Below are 23,254 nucleotides of genomic sequence, written 5' to 3'. Positions count from 1 at the left end.
CGGGAGGGAACCCGCTGGGAGGAACCTGAGACTCAGCAACACCCTCCACAGAAAAAATGCAAAATCCATCCAACTCGAACTTGGAGCGTCCCGTGGCGCCTCGGCGTTCTTCTACACTTACGAAGACTTTGGCTTTTTTTTTACCCACACTTGTACAATGATATGGCTGTGAAGTATTGCTTACAAACGGTGTTCCAAGTCCATACCAGAGATCTGAATGTTAGTGATTTTACTATGATGAGTACAGAACGAGTACAGAAACATTTAATCAATATTTAATAAAAATATTTAACCCAAAGAAAATAATGTCTGCTTTTTCTACCATGGAACTTAGATACAGTACCCACAAAATYACCATTCATTGATAGAACTTGTTAAAACCRGACTCAAAAACACAYGCAGTATAATRCACTTCWTATTACAGGACTSAAAACTTGCRAATTCAGAAGGCTGAGRATCATGTCACAATTTTGGACTGTGCTGTAAGGGAGCCCAATCCTTAGTAAACTGCTGCATTACACAAACCAAAGTAACAGATGTAATGCAGCCAGCATGGTATCCCTCTTACCCACACACACACTTTTACCTACAGAAAATTCTTATGCCTTGGAGCAGGCATCCTACCTCATACTGGCAGCATGAGCAAGATTCTTGTAAACTTGCTCCCTCCCTTTGCTCATTTTTAAATAAAATATTGATTTCATGGCTTACTAAACTTTTAGGTAGAAACTAGAAGATCATTAAAAAAACRTCCTCATGGAGTGTATGTAAACAGTAACAATTAATGTAAACATCATGTTCTCGCTCCTGAGATACCCACACTGTATTTCTGTCTTTTCTTATTCTCATTCACCATATTCTGTCTGTTCATTCATCTATAGTTCTGTAACTGTCCTGTAGGTTAACAAACACATTTTCTTTCACTGTAAATAGATATATACCCTAAATCACCTTAAAACCAGAAAATGTATWAAGCATCCATACAGTCATTTTCATTATTCATGATTTCACTGGATATTAGTTTTCATTGAAAACTGGATTCATCACGTAAGTCATGAATTATTCATTCTGTCCCTGATCAGCTGTTGCAGAAAAGCCAAGACTTTGTTATGAAGATTAAATTACAAACATAAGTGCTGAGGCCTGTGTGGATCTTCAACCCCTTCAATGCCCTTCAACCCCAAAGTACATTTGAAATATGTCAGAACATCCTTTTTCTTCTAAAAAACGATAYAGTTGCCCCAAATCCATATGATTTCCTCTGGCACCATGTGCATCAAARTATTTTTCTTCCAAAGTGGGGAACTTCCGTTTGCTCTGGATCTCAGCATGCCCTCCACCTTCCAAAGAAACATCTTCTCTGTACCGAATAAGAATTCTTTTCCATGTTAATCTTCTTATCCTAAAAGTAATTGGAGAAATATTAATCTAYCTATAAAATAAAGACTATTTTAGGAAGTACTATGGAATATCTATGATCACAAATGTCAGTAAATTTCATTTGCATAAATATATTGACAGAGATAATGGTTCACATGCTGGTAATAGAAATATCACCATGCAAACACTCTCATAGGCAGGAGCTTGGGGTTTTTATATCTCCTCAGGAATTAAGAACTTTAATGATATTCCTCATATAATAATTAATGAAGATGTGGTTTCTATTTCAGTGCTTACTTTTGCCTCCTCTGTGCTAAGAATTCTCAGTTTTAGCTGATACCATCAAATTACAATGCTCATTTAGCCTGCACCACCCAGAAGGATAAATGATGGGAGCAGACTAAAATACGATGTAACAGCACACATATCTAACACAACTGCAGTCCATCTCTATAGAAGTGAAACTCAGAGGAAAAGGAAACAGAAATAAATGTGCACCATACAGTACTAGTTGCCTTGACTGTTGCAATCATCAGTACAATGGATATTTAGAGTAAATGAATTATAAACACAAATACTTTGCAGATCTTCACAGGCTGGCAAGTGGCTAGATTTCCCACCTTCTGGCCACATGTACAACATGACAAAATGCAATATTCTAACTACTAATGGCATTTAAGTACAAAGAAAAACTAACCTTGACCAGAACTCTTCACAGCTACTTTGTAAACCTTCTACGCAAACAATACCTGGTTTCCCTGGCATGCAAAACCCTGACAGAGAGAGCTCTTTGGCCCAATCAACAATATTCTTTCTTTTTTGCTTGTTGTAAATGTGATGACTGTAGATCCACAATCGAGTGAACATGGTGACTTCTTCTGACTGTGTGGCATCTGAAGCTGTCATTGAGGAAGATGAAAGCTCTTTGTCAATGTAAGCAGCTGCGTGGTCTTTAACCCATTCCCTTGCACTCAGCATGCAGGGCTCGCCATTGCAGTTTTGCACCAGATATGCTTTTAGATCAGAGTTCAGAAGAATCTGCTGAGAGCGGCTTAATAATGACGACCTAAAGAAAAATATAAATGTATATAAATACAGACATGCTTACAATTCAGCRTGTTTTTAGAAACATAGAATAATGGAATCCTTAGGGTTGGAACAGACCCCCAAAATCAAGTCCAACCTTTGTCCGATGGTCACCTTGTCAGCCAAAGCAGAGCACCCAGGGAGGGGATTCCACCACCTCCCTGGGGAGCTCCTTCCCATGCCCGACCACCCATTCCATGAAGAAATTTTGAGGCCACTTCCTCTCATCCTGTCATTGCTTCCCTGGAAGAAGCAGATCCTCATCTGGCTAAAACCCCCTTTCAGCCAGTTCTGGAGAGTGATAAGGTCTCCCCTGAGCCTCCTTTTCTCCAGGCTAAACAAACCCAGCTCCCTCAGCTGCTCTTTATAGAACTTGTGCTCCAGACCTTTTCCCCGCATCATAACTTTTCAAAAGTTTTGCTTCAAGCTGCCAAGAAAATCAGGCATAGTTAGATATATGCACTTGCTATTGATATTTAAACCGTATTAACTATGAAAACATCTTAATTAGTATTTAACTGGTGTGCTAACTCTTGAATTCACAAAYAGCACTATCAATCTGTAAATCAAAATCACCTAAAAGGTACTTGAAAAGTAAGGATGGTGGCTGAACTAACATGAAAGTCTACTTCTTTAAACAGAARTAAAAAATACCAGGAGGCTGGAAGAGTAAGACCTTTGACTATTTTTTCACCCCTTTAGTTAGTGTTAAGCTTTACCAAAACAGACAAGTTTCTCTTCTTGAACATCAGCCCTATTTACAGTATGTACATGTAACCCTTCTGTAAAGGTGATGGCTTTTTCACAATTTTTCCCTTTTCCTTACTTATTTGCTGAGCATACCAGAGAAATCATAAGCTTGTATATTTATTTTTTTTCTCCAACACTGTCATCCTTCCAGTTTAATCTGGCAGTAAATCACAAAAAAAAAAAAAGACTGCTTTCTCTTATCATAACTGTATTTGTACAACACACTAACTTATAAATGTTTTTATTAGCAGTCATACCTCACAGTAATTTCTGGGGGAACAGTTGGATATTTGAAYGGTAAAGCACAGGCCATAGAGAATTCCACCTAAAAACAAATCAACAAATGTTTATTTCAAGCAAGCCCTAAAATCCCACAAAGTAATAAAATAATTTTTTTGAAAGGTGTTTACAGTACCATAGAGGCATTAGGCACCTCTGCCTTTACATTCAGCATAAACTGAACTTTTGAAGATGGCACCTCTGCAGACTCATTTTCAACATAGTGTTTCAGTTCAGCTAGAGCTAGTTGGTCTGTCACAGCAAACTCTTCCTCATAAGGAAACATGCTGGACAGTAAATCTAACTCTGAAATTTGTATCTCTGCTTGCTCTCGGTTGGCCATTTCTGTCGTTCCCTGAGGAAAGAAAAAATCAGGAAAGAMAATCATGGCTTGAATACGGGACAAAGTTCATTTACTACTCCTATGCATATCATGTTACAGAATCACGGAATATGCTGAGTTGGAACAGACSAACAAGGATCATSGAGTCCAACGCCTGGCCCTGAACAGAACACTTCAAGAGTCACGCCCTGTGCCTGAGAGCTCCGTTCAAACGCTTGAGCTCTGTCAGGCCGGTGCTGTGACCACTTCCCCGGGGAGCCTGTTCCAGTGCCCAAMCACYCTCTGGGAGAAGAACCTTTTTTTCTAAAATCCAACCTAAACTTCACCTGACAGAGCTTCATGTCCYGCCCTTGGGTCCTATCACTGGTCGCCAGAGACTGTCTGCCCCTCCACTTCCCCTTACGAGGAAGTTGTAGATTTAAGGTATATCAAGTTATGAGCATGCAGATCATAACAGGGTCGTGTCTCTCTGGCACTCTGGGTCACGCACATAGCCCACGCGGTTTCCAGGATCCTGAGGTGACACAGGTCGTGCTGGTGTGTCACCAAAACAACATCTTCCATACAGGGCTGGTCTGGCAGCCGCTCCCAGCTGTCGTGAGCGCTGGGGAGTCTCTCCCACCCCTCAAACACCGCACTCCCATCCCCAACATCCACTGGCACCCCTCAGACCAGAGGGGAGGGGAAGCGAAGCGATGCAGTGCCCGCGCATGCGCGTACCCGGCCCCCTCCCCACCCCGTCACAGCCCCACAATGCAGCGCGCCGGAAGCGCTCATGGCAGCCGGTGACCGCCACACCGCCACCGGTGATTGAGGTGAGAGGTTACCGCCTGCCCCGCCTGGTGGAGTCATGCGTCACCAAGTTGTTCGCCCCGCCGCGCTGGCAGGTGAGGAACGGGWGTCCCCGGGGCCGCCGCCGCTTTCCTACCGACGCGGCCGCTCTCCTCCCAGCCCGGGGTTCGCGCCGCCGGCGCGCTGYAGCCGCCGCTCAGGCCGGAACCCGCGGCTTTCCCGATTGGCTGGGCCACCTGTCAGTCATGGCGCGGGCCAATGGGAAGCGGGCGGGGCCGGGGCAGGGGGCGGTGCAGCCGCGGGCCGGGCCGGATCCTGCTCGGGGCTCCGCTCCCCCTCATGGCACCGAAAGGGCCACAGGGTCCGGCCTGCTGCCCGCCGCGCCCGGGGCTTCCCCAGCACAGCCGCTCMGGGCGTTTGTCCAGGGTGTCCGTCAAACGCAGGTGCACGTTTGGTCGTTTACAGACCGCTCCATCTTATCTTGAGTATGAACTGCTTCAGTCCTTTAGGCTGTGCGTTTCCTGCTGACGGCTGTGTCGTGGAAAGGCTGATGCAGGAGCCTGTCAGACAAGTCTGCCCAGGCACAGCGTGGCTTTAATTAATAGTTCCACGAGTTGATGCTGCCCTGCCTTCCCGGCAGGAGCAAAGACAATTAGGAAAGGATTTTAACAACTAAAAGCTGTCCATACAAGATTAAGTATTGTAAGTTTTTGCAGAAAAATGTGCTATAGAGGAAGGTTGTTGGATGAACTAWTGTTTCTTTTTCTGGACAAATTGAATGCTAAGTTGCAAAAGTTGATAATTCTGCTATCGATGAAGTGGCTGCCAGCTAGCCATCAACAGCTGGGTCATCTGCATTTAGAGTTTGCTTGTGCAAGCATGCTCTTGTTTGTGAATGGCTTTTCATACAAAGCAACCTGTGTGAGTATCATGCCTAAGCTCTCCCCCGCTTAATTTTTCTTTCTGATTCTCTAGGTCTGGCCTAGTYTTTTGGCTGTGCCAGCTCTGTGCAGGCAGTTGTGCTCTGGGGCTGGTGTGCTGCAAGTACAAGCAAAGGAATGGGTTTYGAAGGGTAGATTGATACAGGTTGGGTTTAGTGCTGGCTGTGTGTACATGAAGGGTGGATAGCAGGGTCAAGCCAGCCTGCAAAGATTGCAACGACTTGATTTTGGACYCTTTTAGCTTCCTTATTTTCATTGTCTAACATATGTTGAGTTACAAGTTTACCCRAGCTTTTGGATGATCTTTTGTCAGGTAAGGTGCAGGGGCCAAAGAGTAGAAACTAAAAATGTTCTATCAGGTGCGGTAACCACCTGTCTGAAGCCAAGCCAAGCCAAGTCCTAGGCTTAGGACTCTGGTGATAGATCACTTTGTTGAGAAGGGTCCACAGGTATAGCAAATAATAGACMCATCTGAATTATTTGCTTGATATGTGGGGAAGAAGATGATAAATCTTCCCCAGTAAAAAAGTTGAAAAACCATAACTCCTGTTGGCTGTATATTTTCAAATATGTTAAAGAGTATTTTACGTCCGTCCAACTTCATCAAAAACACAGGGAATTTGTGATAAACAAAACAGAAAGGTTGCAAATGCAAATAGTTTCAATATTTAATTGGGACAAAACCATTTCCATCTCATAAAATCCCTGTGGTGTTAGTTTGTGGAATTTTTGATACTAACATTTCCAATCTTGTTATTTYGTGAGTGCTTTTGATTTAAGATTTTAAATCACTTGGTTTGGTAATTGGTACTGTGATCTTGTCTATGCAACAGCTGCAATTGTTTCATGTTAACATGTAATTACTATTTTTTTGTTTTGACAATGKCAAATTAAAACAAGTAATTCACYTCAAGGGACGACTTGGCTGTAGAAATAACTTATGTAGCAATAACTTATGTAGCAATGAACAAGTTATACAAAGACTGTTTCTAATTTTACTGTTTTTCTTTGCTAGGTCACTGTTCCTTTTAGGAACAATTACAGACTACAAATATGGGAAAGAAACGGATCAAATGCAAATCTGCACAGTCTGATGAGTCTCCGGATATACTGAGTATGTTTGCTTGGAGAAATATGTGGACTTAATGTTTCTTTTAACYTCAAAGAAGGCTTAAAAGCTGATTAAAATTAGAAGGCCTTCATACTAGTCACTGGCTTTGAAGTCTCATCTACAAAATCTRGATTTTTTTTTAATTGAAACTCAAGTCTAGCAAGAAATATTGGTATTGTTACTTTTCTAAGTATGCTAGAAAATAATAGTCCTGTCTTGAAAACTGAGATTGTTTTCTGGGAACTCAGACACAGAGTTCTTTAGTCATACAGATTGTATAAAATTCCTCAGAATCTGTAGAGTCAGCTGCTCAACTTAAATTGCATTTTCCCAGTGAAAATTTTGTTGCAGAAGTTTCTTGCATTAGCATTTAAAGCAGTGATTAAAATACTTTCTGTGAAACCATTTGCCTTTATTCTAGCAGCTAATTTGGTAGTGACCCTGGACACTTCAGCTCTCATAGTGTATTTTGGTTAAAACCTCTTCTTTCTATTCTTCTGTTCTTAATAGTTCCTAATTCCAAATAGTAAATTTTGTTCTCCTAGCTCCACTGGATCTTGCCTGTGCTGAAATTTTTAATTTGTTTGGGGTTTTTTTCTGTGTACCCTGGTTATTGTAACTTTTGTTTTTACTTGTGTTRTGTAGCATTCTCTTTTACCACCTTATCTGCCAGGTCACAGATTGTGTCTTTCTCATCTTTTTTGTTGACCCCAGCTGGGGAAGTGAGTTGAGCCAGGCTAATTTAGTTGGGAGAGAGAGCACTTACTTACAGTTTGAGGAGGCTTGCTRGGATGACCTGTTTAAATTTAGGTCTGCTCTACTTTGTTTTTTGATTGTCCTGGTCTCCTTCTGTTATCTTCTGTCTCTAATGGATGCCTTTTTTAGCTGTTCTTGTCTGATTTGGTTCTTGGGGGTGTTGAGGACTTTTTTGTTTCCAAGAGTCAGGGTCAATGTCTGCTGTAACTGTTCCTCTTTTTCTCCAGCTAAGAGATCAGTTATGTTCTAACTGCTGGTGGCATCTCACTTCTTTGCCTATAATAGGTTATTTTACCATTACAAAGTCCTGTAAAGTCACCAATGAAACTAAGACTGATCATGGTGAATAATTCCACTGTAACAGTAGTTGCCAATATAGAAAATTCTTTGATTTGTGTTTTGAAAGACAATTTGGAGATTGTAGATGAAGCTTGTGATTTTTAGGAARGCTAAAAGAATGCTTCTATCTGTTTATCTTTTGYTGGGCTAGCATTTGCACTCTGATAAAATCCTGTAATCTTGGACAGGAACAGAACTGTAGGTTACAAAAATTTGCACGAGTTTCAATTTATACCAAGGGAAGTTTTCTATTTTGAGGCTGTAATCTTGCTTCAGCAAAGATTACACTATCACACTATCTGAGCAATAAAAACAACTCAAAGTAAAGTTTAGGATGCAGCAGCAGTATACCCAKATTGTGAATGGTGGTAACAAAAGGTTTCTTTCTTGTACTCAGATAAATTGTCAGTGTTTCTTTGGCTCTTGAAAGACTATCCTTGCTTCTGGATTGCTGCCTGTGTCTTTAATTCTTACATACGTTATGCTTGTATTACCTACATCCTTCCTGTGCTTTTTATTTTGTAGAACCTGTGTGCAAGCATATTCGTAAAGGACTGGACCAAGGGCATCTGAGAAAGGCACTGCAGAATGTGGAATGGCATGTTTGTCAGGACTGCAAGGCAGACAGTAAGACACAAGAGAAGGCTGAGCAGGAGGAGACTGATGAAGGCACTTCGATATGGTTATGCCTAAAATGTGGCCATAGGGTATCTCTTTTGTTTTTAATTTGTCTTAATACCTTTCTGTGTCTTATAATATAGTGGAACAAGAGAGTTTTTAATTAAACTCTTATATCCTTCTTTTTTTGTTGTAAAGGTGGTGCGACCTAGATGACTTTATATGCTGCAGTGGGATTAAAAAATATCTGCTCTGAATGTCAAATGAAATACTTGAAAGATGGCCCAAAGGCATTTAGCAGGCTTAAGGCTAGAACACCATCTTGAGGACTTGTTTTCCTAGAAAGTTTGAATTATTTTGCTGAGAAAATAAAAAGCTTCTAATCTGTGGGTTTTTTTACAAGAAGATCTTAATGCTCACATTAGTTCATTAAACTTGGAGCTCTGCATGCTGAAGAGGTTTTTTGTTCTGTTTCGTTCTTTTGGGTGTTCAAACTGGAATTTTTTTAATTAAATGTTCAGTCCCAGAGCAGCTTTATTCTGCACCCAGTAAATTATCTATCTGCAGAAATAGATAGCCATCTGCTGATCTTAACTAATTGAACATAATTGAACAGTTTTCATTTTAATACTTTGTTTGTACTCTGACTTTATGTATGTTTCATTGACAGTCAAGTGGATTTTGTGACACTTGTGGTTATATTGTAGGGCTGTGACAGAAATTCTCAAGACCAGCATGCTTTAAAGCATTACAAAACACCAAGATCTGAACCCCACTGTTTGGTTCTCARTTTGGACAACTGGAGTGTGTGGTGAGTTTGTCAGGCAACGCTTCCAAGACAGAGCTGGAGGGCAGCAGAGGCTGGGATACAATTTATCATTTCTTRGTGAATTCTGGGATTTCTCTCCAGGCGTATATTAAAGTGTTTCCAAWCACATAATCCCCAGCAGACTTTGCTGAAATCAGCAGAACAAGTGTTATTTTCCTGTGAGATTTATAATTAGGAAATTTTGATAATCCAGGTTGAACGTGACCAACTAATAAATGTTGTTGACTTCCTGTTTTACTGCTTTTAGTTGGTGAGAATATTGACACATGGAAACAAATGTTGATCTGTAGCTCTAGATCTTACTGACYTTGGGAGAAGGTTCTTTCTGATGTGCACTTAGTGACAATCTTTTATCTTCTCGGTAAATATGATTTTTTATTACCACACGTAGACAGGAAGCACAGCTAGAATTTCAAGATTCCACTGCATCAAACAGTACAAAATCCATGTCCCTGGTAGTATTTGCTTCTCTCAAAAGTAATCACACACTACTTTATGTAAGGGGGTACTTAACATACAGAGTTTTTTTGCTTTGCTTAGTAACCTGGTTTTGTAACTTAGTATCTATCATGTTCATTTTACATAACATTATCTATTTACTTGATCATACTTAGCACTTATGGGTAATGATCACTACTCTTAATGAATTCTAAAATGGAAATGGACATGATGCATTATTACTAATGAGCTAATTAACTTCTCTTTGTGAATTTAAATTAGTGTTAGAATTGTGGGTTTGAAATGCTTTATTTTCCAAGTTTTTTAATCAAACTATTTGCAAATGAGAGGAAGTTGTCCAAGTAAGGTGTTTTGGCTTCCGTCTAGAACTTCTTGGTTGTACAAACTTGCCCAATAAATTATTCAAAGATTGATATATTGGCTGTAAATTTATTATAAATCAAACCCACAGTTAAGAACTGTAAGTCACAGTGGRTTTAGTACAAAAATTCTGATCAAAACTGCTTTTGCTTTTATTAACGAATGTGTGAATAAATCTGTCTTTGGTGTGCATGTACATGTGGTTCAAATTGGATATGAATAATAACTGTAAACAGTTAAATGTTTTGGAGAGGAAGAGGAGAGTTCTAGGAATTCACTAAGTTCTGCTCTTTGGGGTTTACAAGTGCTGTTGTACACATTTTCAGTGCTGGTGGAAACAGTCATCACTAACAAAACATTTTCCAATCCCTTGATTCTTTTAAGGTTGTCTACAATTTTTGTGATAGATAGAATGTTATAGTGTTAAAACAAACCATGGAAGTAATTCTCCTTTGTTAATCCAGGAGTGAAAATGCCTATTTTTATGATTAACCAGACAGACAACAGATAAACAATCAGGGATCTAAAAGCTCAACCAATTTTTTTTTATGACATAGGAGAAATGTGATGATTACAGATAATGCCAGGGATGCTAGAGATTTAGGGAAACACTTTGCTGCAGACTTCTGCTGCTTTTAATATCAGATAATTGAGTCTGACATATGGTAATCCTGAAATCTGCCTAAGAGCTGTAACTGGTGTTCTCCACCAGAAGTATCAGTACCTTTTGCCACCACTTCAGAGAGCTGATTGGGTAAAGCTACAAAATCAGTACAGTTAAAACACTGTCTGTGTTCTGGCTGGCTTTTACCCTTCTTGAGCCTTGATCACTGCAGTTTCTCCCAYAATTTTGTCTAAAGGAGATTACTGGCATAACCATGCACTTCTTTGTTCATAAAGAGACAAAGTAGGGTTTGTATCAGCAGTAGAAGAGCAAATAAAAGTCTGCAGGTTTAATGGGAGACACTGAAATTATTTCTTACCTGATTTAAATGCAATAAAATACTTGCTTGAATACTAGAATATTCAAAATATTTTTCCATGCCATAGTATTCATAAGTTATTTCCTTTAGGGTCTGATACCTAAGTTTCTTGATTTTGGGCAAAATTTTCTCAAGTTTTATTTTTCTTGTACCAAGGTTTCCAAGCACATCTGTTAAGAGTCTAATTTACATTTGTAAATTGCAGCTGCCAGTTACCAAAATMATTTACTAAAGATCATTTTAAAGTGTTTTATTTTTGTGATAAGTAGACTGAGCTCTGCTCTAAGACTTCTGAATCTTAAACTAAACCTGGTAATTTTATAACTTTGTGTAATGAATTGCGTTAAGCAAGCAAATTGTGTAGGATTTTTAAATAATAGAAAAATAAATAGGATTATTTGTTTTCTTTTGGGGGCGACGGAGACAGGTGCTACCTATGTGATAATGAAGTTCCATATAAAACTTCAACCCTTTTGGGCCAGACTGTGGATTTTGTTAGAAAACAAGTTGGTATTGATTCATCGCATGCAGGTAAGTAATTATGCCATAGATACAGTAAATAGGAAGGTCTCCTAAATGTTGGAGACAGTACTATAAATCCAGACTTTACTCTGAATTAGATTGAGCATGTTATGGTGAAGAAAAAAAACTCATTCCCCTTTCTTTAATCTGTGAAAATTCTGATAACCGTATGTAACATCCTAGCCTGTGGACCTAATTGGATCAGGATTTTGCTCAGCATCCCCGAATCTTTTACAGACAAGGCATACAAGAATAGGAAAAAAAAGACAGTTTTACTGTGACTTTTTTAAAAATTGGCATTCAGTATTTCAGGAAGTAGGGAATTGACTTTTATTRCTTAGGATACTGTGTTTATTCAACATGTTGTTCAGTCTGCCTTGAGATCTAAAGAACAATTTGTCATTGCTTAAGGATAATTTGATTTGATACTTTTAAAGTATTTTTATGGGTATTTGCGAATGTATTTAGCTGGAATGACTGAGTCTTCAGCTGTGGCAGCACATTTCTTACTGGAAGGAGTAGTACACAGGTTTTGTCACTGGGTCTGTACATTTAGTATAGGCAGCTGCAGTGCTCTCAGCACTCTCTAAATTATTGTGTTCAGCCTGCAGTCTATCTGTAAAATATGATTGTTTAAAAGAAAACAAACCCAGCAAAACTCCCTAGTTTCCACAATGGTAAAACTGGTTTTGTACAAGGTATTTCCACTAGAAAACTTGGAAGAGTTTGCATATAGAAGTAAACTCTGTAATAAATGGCTGTCAGAAATTCCARCRTTTGKGTGAAAYCACAGTCCCTATGGGAAATGGAACACTAACATCCAGCAGTGCCATGTGGCTGTCTCTGAATTGAATTTGTTCAGAAAGCAGCTGAGGTTTTCCCACGGGGAGTAGAGGTTTTTGAGTGGTCAGTCTTTCCCAGACACAGGGTTTCTCTGCATCTAGTRTTTGAACTTCTTATCAGTTGCCATAATTTTCTTCTGAAGTTTGAACTGGAAAACCCGTGAATGCCTGGGTGCAGCTGTTGCCTGTYTCAGGTGCTTCATGTGTTGTCCATCCATCTGTTTCTTGCCCAAAGATTGTATTGTCCATTTTCCTTGCTTTTTCTGAGCTGGTGTTACTTGATTTTAAAGTCAATTTCAGCTCACAGCCCTATTTATCAGGAAACCTGATAAATCAATAGCTGACCACCAAACTGGCAGAAACCAGTGTGGGTGTTATTCTGAAAGCTGTCTGGAAYTCCCCTATGGCTTTATGAAACAGGTTATTGAAATTTTCAGCAATACACCAAAGTAATTTGGGGGAAAATATTTTTAACTTGTCTGGAATAATATAAACCTTTCAGTATCATCTGTTTAAGTGCATGAAATGAATATGAGAATGCTCTGACAGTGGGAGCCTGTTGGATGTTGTAGAAAGCCCTCAAATAGGTGATTTTGACACAAGAATAAAATTTGAGAATAACACTTGCAGAATTTCAGAGRTTGTTGGCATGAATGGCTTGTGGGCCAAGACACATATTTGATTTGCATGCTGACCTGAAATGGCATTTCAGGGGATTCTTGATTTGTTTTTGTTGTTGTTTTGTTCTTTTTATTTTTTAGTTTCTTTTACCGAGACAGTTTAAGAACGTAAACTGATAGTTTGGCATTTAAAAATTAAAGAATTAATTATCATATTTTAAAGTTGTAAACTTCATAGATTGCTGCTGGCTGTAATAATCTTCCCTAGGCTATTCCCTATTACTGTGTTAACATGTGGTATGTTTTTATTATTTCAGTAGAAAAACAACAAGAGAGCAAAGAACTTGAAAATAAAAAAGTAGAAAAAGACAGCAAAAATGAGCAAGAAAAAGAAGCTTCACTTAAAGAAGAAAATTCTCATTCAACTACTAATGCAGAAGTCGCTGTGAAAGGACTCAGTAACTTGGGGAATACRTGTTTCTTTAATGCAGTGATGCAGGTACAAAACACTTGCTGTTGTTTTTAAAAAAAAACTTTGAMTAGTAAAAGAACCTGCAAACAAAATGAAAAACAGCCCACAACAATCCTGCCCCCAGCATTTTACAGTGACACAATTAGAATGTGATTTTTTTATTTGCCAGGAATGATGGCATCATTCTAAAAATAGTGTGTTGGCCTAGAGAAATACGAAGAAATGGACCTGCAGGTTCAGACTTGCTTTAAGGGGAAATAAAATAAACTGCCTTGTAATTGAGGGACAACATTTTTCACTGACATAAATTAAGCATGCCAATTTCCTAGTAACTTCTAAAAAAATGGAATAGTCTGACACATCACCCTTGCTGACCCCTTGGACTATAAGAGATTAGTACTCAAAGACTGTGGATRTTTATGTCTCTTTTAGCAACAGGAAATCAAATGTAAATATTGGATGAAAAAAAACAGGATGAGCATATTGCAGGYATTGCCATCTTCAGTGACTTGTTCAGCTAAGAAGTGTAGAATAAACTTGTTCTTCCGTGTGTTTTGGAACTCATATGTGGTCTTGTGCTCTTTGGCTCTTGATACTGAAGCTTTATTCAAACAAAATTCCCACTCTACTTGCAGATTTCAATAAACTGCTTTTGATATATTTGTGAAAGCTTTTTAAACTAAACAAAAACAAACACTGCATTTTATCTTTTGATTTTTTTAGAAACAGACATTAGGTAAATACACTTGTCAAAAGACCAGTCTGTGGAAAAACAATAGATTTAGGGTTTCTGCAGTCTGAAGTAGTTGTTATAGAGAGCATTGGAAGTCTCATTAGCTGTATGGAATAAACCTTTAACTATTAAACACAGATTGAAATTCTCAGAGTGGTAGTTAAGCACTTTAGTTCATTGTTTGGGAAAATAAATTGCTGCTGAACTGGTTCCTACAAATTCCATGACTAGTGGAATTCAGCTGCCTTTCCTATTGTCCCCAATTTTCAATCTCTGTTTTTTTATGTTCTACAGAATTTATCACAAACTCCAGTCCTGAGAGAGCTGCTTAAAGAAGCTAAAATGCCTGGCACAATGGTTAAAATTGAGTCACCTGAGCTATGCATGGTAATATGCTTTGACCTCTCTGCTGTTTATCCTCACCTTCCAGTCTGTTAAGGAAACAAGYAATGCTTGCCTCTCTATTTTAAAGCTGTTCCAACTAAGTACTGACAAGATTAAGATGTAAAATCAGCAGGAGTTTTCACCATTGATTTCCATAAAGCTGCTTCTGTAATCAGTGGAGGTATTTTGTTCACAGTGTAAGAACAGTGATTCAGTACTCTCTCCTAGGAGTGCTTGCATTATGATGATGTTATTTAAAGGATGAAAATGTGTAACTCTTGCTATAGTGCTACTTGTCTAAATGCAAAGTGGGAAATTAGAGGATGTCTGTAGCACTAACTTAAATAACACACCTGTCGTTACAGTTAGTGATTTGGATGGCAAAGCAAATGCACAATATTTTTTAAGAAAATTGAGTTTTCTCCTAGTAAAAACAAGAAATCCAGACTTTGAACTTGTTTTAGAGAAAAACCAAGATAGAAYTAAGCAATATGTAACTGAGTTTTGCTATTGTTTCATGATAAACCATGTGTTGTTCTTGTCAGGTTAACTTGCTGCAATTTTGGATTTTTGTGTATTCTATTGTGATGTAATGCTTTTGGGAATAGAAAACGGAAAGGTAACTGCAGAAGAATGTGTCACTGAATTAAGGCAAAAYAACTCTGTTATTTTTCTTTCAAACAGGAACCTCAGCTAATAAAACTAGATCAGCCAGGTCCTTTAACRTTAGCTATGCATCAGTTCGTGACAGAGATGCAAGAGACAAAAAAAGGGGTAGTGACTCCCAAGGAACTTTTTGCTCAGGTTTGTAAAAAGTGAGTATCTGTATAATTGCATGTCATAGTTAAGTATGAAAAGGTTTGTTGTTTATAAGAGTCTCAGTTTTTCCCCCTTTTTTTATCTCTACCTTGGAGCACAGCATGTAAAACTTGTAGAATACTTCACAATTTTTGAAAGAAGAGAAAAATATAAATGAATAACAGTAAAATGAAAGATATTCAGTGACATACTGATTAGCTGGCTTCAGATTTTTAGAAAATACTGTATGTAGACAGTTGCTGCTTTTTAATACATACATCCTGGAGAGTTGGTGCATGTGTGTTTGGTGTGAATTGGTTTTGCTTTGTTTATCTCTGAGGTCAGTTACATTTTACAATTTCATTTAATAGAGCAATACGATTTAAAGGTTATCAGCAGCAAGACAGTCATGAATTGCTTCGTTACCTACTTGATGGAATGAGAGCAGAAGAAATCCAGGTGAGTGCTAATGTCATAGCTGTCATACCCTTCTTCTTCATACYCCAGACCCAGACTCTTTCTTCTGCTGAGGAGAGAAAGAACATGGTTCCAAGATATGTCAGCCTCTGTAGAGTGGTTTTGCTGCCCAAAGCACTTAACTTAAAGCATATTAGCAGAGAATTCACAGAAAAAGTGGGTTTGGAGTATGTGTAGTCACCCTAAACAATGTCCTTTTATCTCAGTTTCTGAAATGCACTTGCAGAAATTCCTTAAGGGATTTTTGCCATTTTTAATTTGGGTGAGACTTAGACTGATTTTCTTACATACTAAGTGAAGCATTATGGTTGCAACCTGTTTCTCAGTTGCTTTTTTTTTCTTTTTTTTGTATCTATAAGAACTGTTTTGTGGTTCTATAGGTACTTGTGTTGTTGTATTGACTCTCTTAATTGGCAAAGATTATACTTTTTCATCCACCTGAAACACATTGTAAAATGAACTAGTTAATCAATTAACTGAATTAGTTGAGGAACTTTTACAAAGTATGTTTGTTTTAAAAATTTCAGCAAATTAGTGTTGGAATACTAAAGGCGCTGAGTGACTCTAACAAACAAAATGAAGAAGAACTTAAAAAGAAAATTAAAGGTAAAATAAATTATCGCAGCATCAGTAACTTGTAAAATCTCCTGTTTTGTTGAAGTATATAAAGTAACATTAATAGTATCAACTAAGATACATATTTAATTGTACAGCTTTATGCCATCTCCTGCATATACCTGTATCTAGAATAAGAGGTTCAATAGTTTTACTTTATATTTCATTATCTTGCTGAACTTGGTGGCATTTCCTTCTTAGCAGGATAAGAGAAAGTAGATTGCATAGACATCGTACATTAAAATATGTTTGGGCAGTGATTAATCATTCAAACATGTAAGAAAATACTGGCATGTGAGTACAATTTATGTAGCCCCTAGTAGTCCATTGTTACTTAACAGTAGTATTAAAAGATCCAAACAATGAACTTTTTWAACTTTTCAACATGACTTAGGAAATGAGCTGCCAATTTAAATTCAGTCCGTGTGGTGCCCTGAAAATACAACTTGAGGAAATTGGTTTTGCCCAACAAAAGTTGGTGCTTGTTTTTAAAGTTCARATAGTTGTTTCAGTCCTCAGAGAAAACAGGAATTCTTACTGAGATGCTGTACTTTTGAGAAAATAGGGAAATGCATTTGAACAGAAAAAGTGGTAAAGATGTGGTTTAACAAAGCTATCTTCTGCAAATGTATTTTCACCCCTATTCCTTTGATACACAAAAGATTTTTAGTTTCAGAATCTTGCTATACTTCCTCTCCTGAGGAAATGAGAACAGGCCAACATGTTCCATCATACATTGCACATGTTTTTCTCTCCTTTTTTAATTTGGCATGCCATATTGAAATTGGTGACCTGTATATTGTATGTAATATTAACTTTATTGTATGCTTTTTGAATTCTCAGAATATGAAAAGAAAAAGGGAATACAAAGTTTTGTAGATCGAATCTTTGGTGGAGAGCTAACCAGCACAATTATGTGTGAGGAATGCAGAACTGTAAGTAAACTGCCCGCTCCGAATAACCTAGAGTGTAATGTCCTGTCATCTGCAGGAGAACCCCAAAGTGRCTGTAGAAATAAGAGTTAACTAGCTGCATGCTTTTCAAAAAGGAGCATGATTTGGCTGGAATCTTTCTTCCCTTGYGTTATGAAGTTAATCTTCCAGTTCCTTTCAAAAGCTTTCCAGAAAAAGAGGTCAGCAACAGCAAGCTGCCTCTGCCAGAATTCCCTCCTTGATTCCCAGTGGTACAGATCATAGAGCAAATGAGTTGCTCAGGGGCCTTTTCCTTTTTCATTCAAGGGACTAAGTCCTCCCCACTATGAAAAGACCGTGGGACTGCCAGGACAACAGCTAAGATGACACTACTGGGATAATGTATCCCAAGAAAGAAGTAATTGAGTGTATTGGCAAATGGGYTAGGTGAATTATCATGATAGATTACAGCTGTGAGTCTCCTAGGCCCTAAGGTGCAGTTTCAATAGATAACTGAAATTCATACAAGTATTTCCTGCTCATTTCTGTGGTACTGTGACTGCTGGATTTTGGTCATTGGAAACTATTCGTGGAGGTAGATGAGCTGTGTTTTATTGTTTTGTGTACAAGTGAAAGCAGGCCTTGAATGCAAACATCTAAATACACTATTGACAGCAAGCCAGCTGCTTCCAAACAAAATTAAATTGGACTCTTGATTATTCATTTAAAGGTATCCTTGGTCCATGAGTCTTTCCTTGATTTGTCACTTCCCGTACTAGATGTTCAGGTAAGAAATTGTACATAGGTGCTTTTGGGCTTAGGTTTTTTTTTTGTTTCTGTTTATATGAAAACACAATCATTAGGGAGCAAATCTAAGCATCTTTCTAAAAGTCTCTTTTGCAAGTCAAAATTGCACAGGAAGGYAGACAATAAGATTTTTCATGAGTCACTCCTGTAAGTTGTGGCTCAAATTGTCTCTTAGAATCACACAGGTTGGTTGTGTGCTTTTGGRGTTTTTTTTCCACATTTTTTGTGGAAGGAAAATGTAGATGATTTTCATCTATTTTCCTGCACTGAGTCAAAGAACACTTCTCGTAATATTCAGGTTATGGAATAAAGTTAAAAAACTGTTCATAGGATATTATGTGAATACTTACTTGATCAATCTCCAGACACTCAAAGTACTTGATTTACTTTGTCTTTTGTATTGATAATCTGTATGTGTAATATTTCAGATTTGTTGTGTMGCACTGCTCATTCAAAACTTAATTACTAAATGTTGGAATGAAACCTGCACAGTCAAAGGGATCACTTGTCTTCTGCCACAAACAAGTTTTATTTTAGCAGAAGCAAATTCTGTGGCAGGCAGTTCAACGGACAGTGTCTCTGGTTGTGTACAATGTTACTCTTCAGTGTATTTAGTGAGATCTRTTGGAGGCAAAGGCAATGTTGCCCCTTTACAGGTTCAGAACTTGACTCTCAACAGGCTTACTTTTACATAYTGTTTCATTCTGCAAATCCATGTTTCATATGGACGTTCTGGAGTGAGACACTCCTTCCATTAACATCAGGGTGTGAGTTAGTTGTATGTTACRTCATTAAAATGTTATATTTGAGCTGAAAACTCAGATAACATACCTGTATTTATGGTTGCTTTTCTGGGTTTTGTAGAAAGTGAAAATTACAAAGAGAGAAAACACTAAAAAAAACAAAGAAAAGGAATCTGAAGATGAAGAGGATAAAATCAATGACCATTACCTTAAGCAGAAAGATGAGCCCCCTGGTACAAGCAAGCACCTTCAGAAAAAAGCAAAGAAACAGGCCAGAAAACAAGCCAAGGTTGGTTTGAACGGGTATTTCACTTTGTGCTTGCTCTTCCTATCCAAACAGATTTTTTTTTGCTTTCTTAGTTTACATGAAGGAGGAGACAGCTTAGAATTTCTCCTCATTCAAATGCACAACTGAAAAGACCAATTATACCCATGCCTTTGCTGTTAAGAAKTTACATGTTCTGTTGAGCATTTCTGTATAGGAATAAGCTCATATCCAGAGCAATGAAGAATTTGTTGCCTATCTGAAGGTGCCTTCATTTGTGTCATATTGTTTTCCAGTCATTGATTGCAAGAATATTCATAAAACTTCAGAATACAGACGTAATAAAGGATTGGGGAGATACCAAGGGAATCATTAGCTATATCTTGATGACAGGGAGCAGTGGATAAATTCAGTATTGGTGGAATTGCTCACCTCTGATCATTAAATCATAGATTATTWTTCCCCCTCCTGCCTTGTGCATCTCTGGCACGCAACAAACGTTCTGATAATGAAGTGGTAAGAAATGCTAAGTACTATTTGTACTTACTGTGTTTTTTGCACTCTTGTATATTATGTATTCAAATGTGTAGAGCGAGCGCCGGCAGCAAAAACTTCAAGGAAAGGTGCTTCAYTTGACAGATCACTGTGCAACTGAACAGCCAGAGATAGATGTCGAGTATAACCAAGAAGCAGAGACTGAAATGAACTCTGAAGCTCTTGATAMGAAGCAAGAAGAGGAATCATCACAAGATTGCAAAGATCACTGCTTAACTCAAAAAGACTYGAGTATACAGGGAATTAGTACAGAAGTTCAGAGCAGGCATGAAAATACAGGAAAGCCAGAACAAGAGTGTGAAGAAAATGAGTCTGTCATGGATCTGTCTGTGGAAGGCTTAGATTCTCCTATGAAGTTTGTCAATGGCCTTGACAATGTGTCTTCGAAAGAGGAGGATGATGACAATGAAGATGAGGAAGAGCTTGCTACGGACTTTTCAAAACTCCACTTGGGTGCCAATGAATCTGACACGAGTACCTTGGATGGCCTTCAGCCTGTTCCTAACAAGATGTGTGAAGTATCAACGGAGGACCCCGAAACGGCATTTTGTACTCTGGCAAACAGGGACGAGCTGAACCCAGAGGAAGGTTCAATCCATCACTGTTTGTATCAATTTACCCGTAATGAAACACTTACTGAGACCAATAAACTACTGTGTGATGTGTGTACACAAAGGCACTGTGGACCAAAGAACAACATAAAAAGTATGACAAGCATTTTTAAAAGAAAACTGAATATATGTCTATCTGATGCTTGGGTGGGTAAGGGTGGGGGAATAGCCCTAAAGTTGTATTTGTATAACTTTGTCTAGTTTCATTCATTATATTAAAGGGGAATGCTCAGCTTCTCATTTCTTGTAGTAGATGACATTGTACCAGTTTAAGTAGTGAAAATAAAGAAGTTCCTGCTGTAACATTTGTTTTGATATAAAACATTTGTTTTAATCTTTCTTGGTTTTTCTTTTCTGCAGGTGAAAAGAAGTATGTYTATACTAATGCCAAAAAGCAGATGCTCATCTCTCTAGCTCCTCCAATTTTAACYCTTCACTTAAAGAGGTTTCAGCATGTAAGTAGCAGGCTGATACATATATATAGCCTCAGGTTAATTTGTATATATGTGTACATATGCATGTGGTAGTAGCTTCACTTGAAAATGTGCTAACATGACTTCCATTTTGTATAAAACTTGTTGGGTTTTTTTCCCAAAGTTTGGAATGCATTTAGTGTGCAGCATTTTATTTTGTGGTCTTTGAGGTGTTGAGGTGTTTTCTCCTGAAAGAATTTTCCCTTAATTAACTGGAAAATATTTTTGTGAGCATATTCACAACATATTGCCTCATTATTCTTAWGGTTTACTGTATTAAGCAGAATCTTAGTGTTAATGGTTTCCTACTATTACAGCAATTAATGGGCTCATATATTTCAGTARGTATAGGTAAATAGAATCCCTTACTAATAACAAATGAGTAACAAATAAGTTGGCAGAAGTGGAAAAGAGAGGATTCTGAGCCTTTGGGGGAGAAGGAAGGATGAAAGGAAAGCAAAGTAACTTAATGAAGTAAAGTCACCTCTTTAATCCCAAGCTGTAGAAAAAAAATTTAACTCAGGGCTTTAGCTTTTCAACAGAGAAGGAGGAGAGGAGAGGGCAGGGGAGGGCAGGGGAGGGGAGGGGAGGGGAGGGAGAGGAGAGGAGACAGGAAAAAAAAACAAAAGGGAAAGAAAGGGATAGGGAGAGACTACTGCTCCTAAATTTAAACCCATTTGGTGTTTTGGTCAAGATACTTGAAAAACAAGGGAGGCAACTTTAATTAGATGAAAACCAATTTCATATAGAAAATGGTAGCCTATTCCAAGAGACCATAATACAAAKAAAATAACATTTATTATCATCTCTTTTTGGTTTTCCAGTTCGATACTGGATGATTATTTACTTAAGGTGGGAGTACAGTTTATGTCAGTTTGGATGCTCTAAGATCAGATCCTCAGGCATGTTACAGTATCTGAGAAGCAAGAGTTGTCCTTATAATTACTGGAGTGCATTAGAGCTGATTCTTTTTCCACTTTTGCTACCATTACCTTAATGTATGAATGAGCTGAAGAGCCATCTTAACSTGTGCTCCAGTGCAGCATGTGGGGGCAAGAAAATAATGCTGGAAAACTGGACATCAGAGAAAGAAAAAAAAATTTGCTTTTTCCCAGTTTTGTGTAATGTAARACTCATTTTGTATTGTTGAAACTGTAACCTGAAACATTTAGTAACTAAGCATGGTTTTAATATGCTTCATTTTAACATTACGGGGTTTTCCTCTACTTTGGTTGTTTAAGGCTGGATTTAATCTTCGGAAGGTTAACAGGCATATCAAGTTCCCAGAAGTGATAGACTTGGCTCCTTTCTGTACAGCTAAATGTAAAGTAAGTGGGAAAACAATCAGATTCTCCTTTCCCATGTTCTAATGTGCTTTCTCAACAAAGCTGCMTAGTAAAATCTTTGTAGAACSCTTGTCAAGCCTGTTTGTTACTTTRTGTGATRCCTTTTACTTCACTGCTCATAGCTGTAGTGCTTGCATGAATTTTTAATGACCAGTTTCCATTCCATCAGCAAACAAATAAAATTTGCATTCTTCAAAACACAGCACCTGGCTGACATAGCTAAACTTCTGTTTTTCTAGAATGTGGCTGAAGGGAATACRAAGGTCTTGTACTCTCTCTATGGAGTTGTTGAGCACAGCGGAACAATGAGGTCTGGGCACTACACTGCCTATGTTAAAACGAGAGCTATGAACAATCACCTCTCTGATCTTGTCCTTCGAGGACAATCTCAAGGTAAATCTTTAGCAATATTTTACAAWTTWTTGCTTATAAAATCAGAGAMTGATTTGGTTTGGAAGGGGCCTTAAAGATCATMTASTTCCAACATGCTGCCATGGCAGATAAGTTCACTAAGAAGGGCTGTGAAGCTGGTRCTTCAATTCTTTGTTGTAACTTTTACTCCTAAATTTTTCTTTTCACAGCTTTAGAAACGGAGCCAGTCAAAGGTCAGTGGTTCCACATCAGCGATACCCATGTACAAGCTGTCTCTGTGTCCAAAGTATTGAGCTCCCAAGCCTATCTTCTTTTTTATGAGAGRCTGCTGTAACTCATCAGAAGAGCCTTCATGTGTGTGCAGCCACCTTCTTCAGTGGTCTTGAGAGAAGGCAGACTTGCAAATCATGTTGTTAACGTGTTGGAGCTACTGTATAGTAGGAATTCACTTTATGCATCCTAGACACACTGACAAGCAATTAACTTATACTTTTTCCAGTGTTTCCACTACTTTTCAATAAAAGGTTTTTTTCAAAATTACAGCTTTGAGTTTTTGTTGAGTAATTTGGGTGTTGATAGAAATCATAATGAGCAGTTTTTTTCACTTTAAAGCAATCAGCTCTATTTTTGAACTGTAGTTAATCTCTGCTGTCATGTTCTGTGTGTTTTTTAGAGCTGAGTT

The 23,254-nt window shown here is 38.1% G+C and overlaps 2 protein-coding genes across 7 annotated transcripts; one reads left to right on the top strand and one right to left on the bottom strand.

Moving 5' to 3' along the window:
* Positions 1-422: 422 nt before the first annotated feature.
* Positions 423-4,731, bottom strand: RWDD2B (RWD domain containing 2B). 3 transcript variants are annotated; one of them, XM_057385991.1, is made up of 5 exons: positions 4,666-4,731; positions 3,632-3,850; positions 3,474-3,541; positions 2,078-2,446; positions 423-1,402 (listed from the first exon to the last, which is right to left on the bottom strand). In XM_057385991.1, exons 2-5 carry the CDS (start codon positions 3,836-3,838, stop codon positions 1,165-1,167), a joined length of 882 nt encoding a protein of 293 aa, XP_057241974.1. In that variant the 5' UTR covers positions 3,839-3,850; positions 4,666-4,731; the 3' UTR covers positions 423-1,164. The 3 variants fall into 3 exon arrangements, with proteins under 3 accessions (XP_057241974.1, XP_057241975.1, XP_057241973.1); XM_057385992.1 differs by lacking the exon at positions 4,666-4,731 and adding an exon at positions 4,329-4,515; XM_057385990.1 differs by lacking the exon at positions 4,666-4,731 and adding an exon at positions 4,165-4,514.
* Positions 4,584-23,114, top strand: USP16 (ubiquitin specific peptidase 16). 4 transcript variants are annotated; one of them, XM_057385987.1, is made up of 18 exons: positions 4,584-4,653; positions 6,587-6,685; positions 8,303-8,484; positions 9,103-9,206; positions 11,454-11,557; positions 13,328-13,509; positions 14,510-14,602; positions 15,284-15,414; positions 15,769-15,856; positions 16,402-16,480; positions 17,333-17,424; positions 18,131-18,187; positions 19,072-19,239; positions 19,806-20,475; positions 20,742-20,836; positions 22,096-22,182; positions 22,440-22,593; positions 22,782-23,114. In XM_057385987.1, exons 2-18 carry the CDS (start codon positions 6,625-6,627, stop codon positions 22,904-22,906), a joined length of 2,472 nt encoding a protein of 823 aa, XP_057241970.1. In that variant the 5' UTR covers positions 4,584-4,653; positions 6,587-6,624; the 3' UTR covers positions 22,907-23,114. The 4 variants fall into 4 exon arrangements, with proteins under 4 accessions (XP_057241970.1, XP_057241971.1, XP_057241969.1 ...); XM_057385988.1 differs by lacking the exon at positions 4,584-4,653 and adding an exon at positions 4,661-4,725 and having other exon boundaries at positions 13,331-13,509; XM_057385986.1 differs by lacking the exon at positions 4,584-4,653 and adding an exon at positions 4,661-4,725.
* The last annotated feature ends 140 nt before the right edge of the window (positions 23,115-23,254 follow it).

The sequence above is a fragment of the Malurus melanocephalus genome, unplaced genomic scaffold, assembly GCF_030028575.1.
Source record: "Malurus melanocephalus ecotype Western Australia unplaced genomic scaffold, MMel_1.1 scaffold_899, whole genome shotgun sequence".
Lineage (NCBI taxonomy): Eukaryota > Metazoa > Chordata > Aves > Passeriformes > Maluridae > Malurus > Malurus melanocephalus.
The sequence above is the reverse complement of the archived record's forward strand: the minus strand, read 5'-3'. Positions and strand labels throughout refer to the sequence as shown.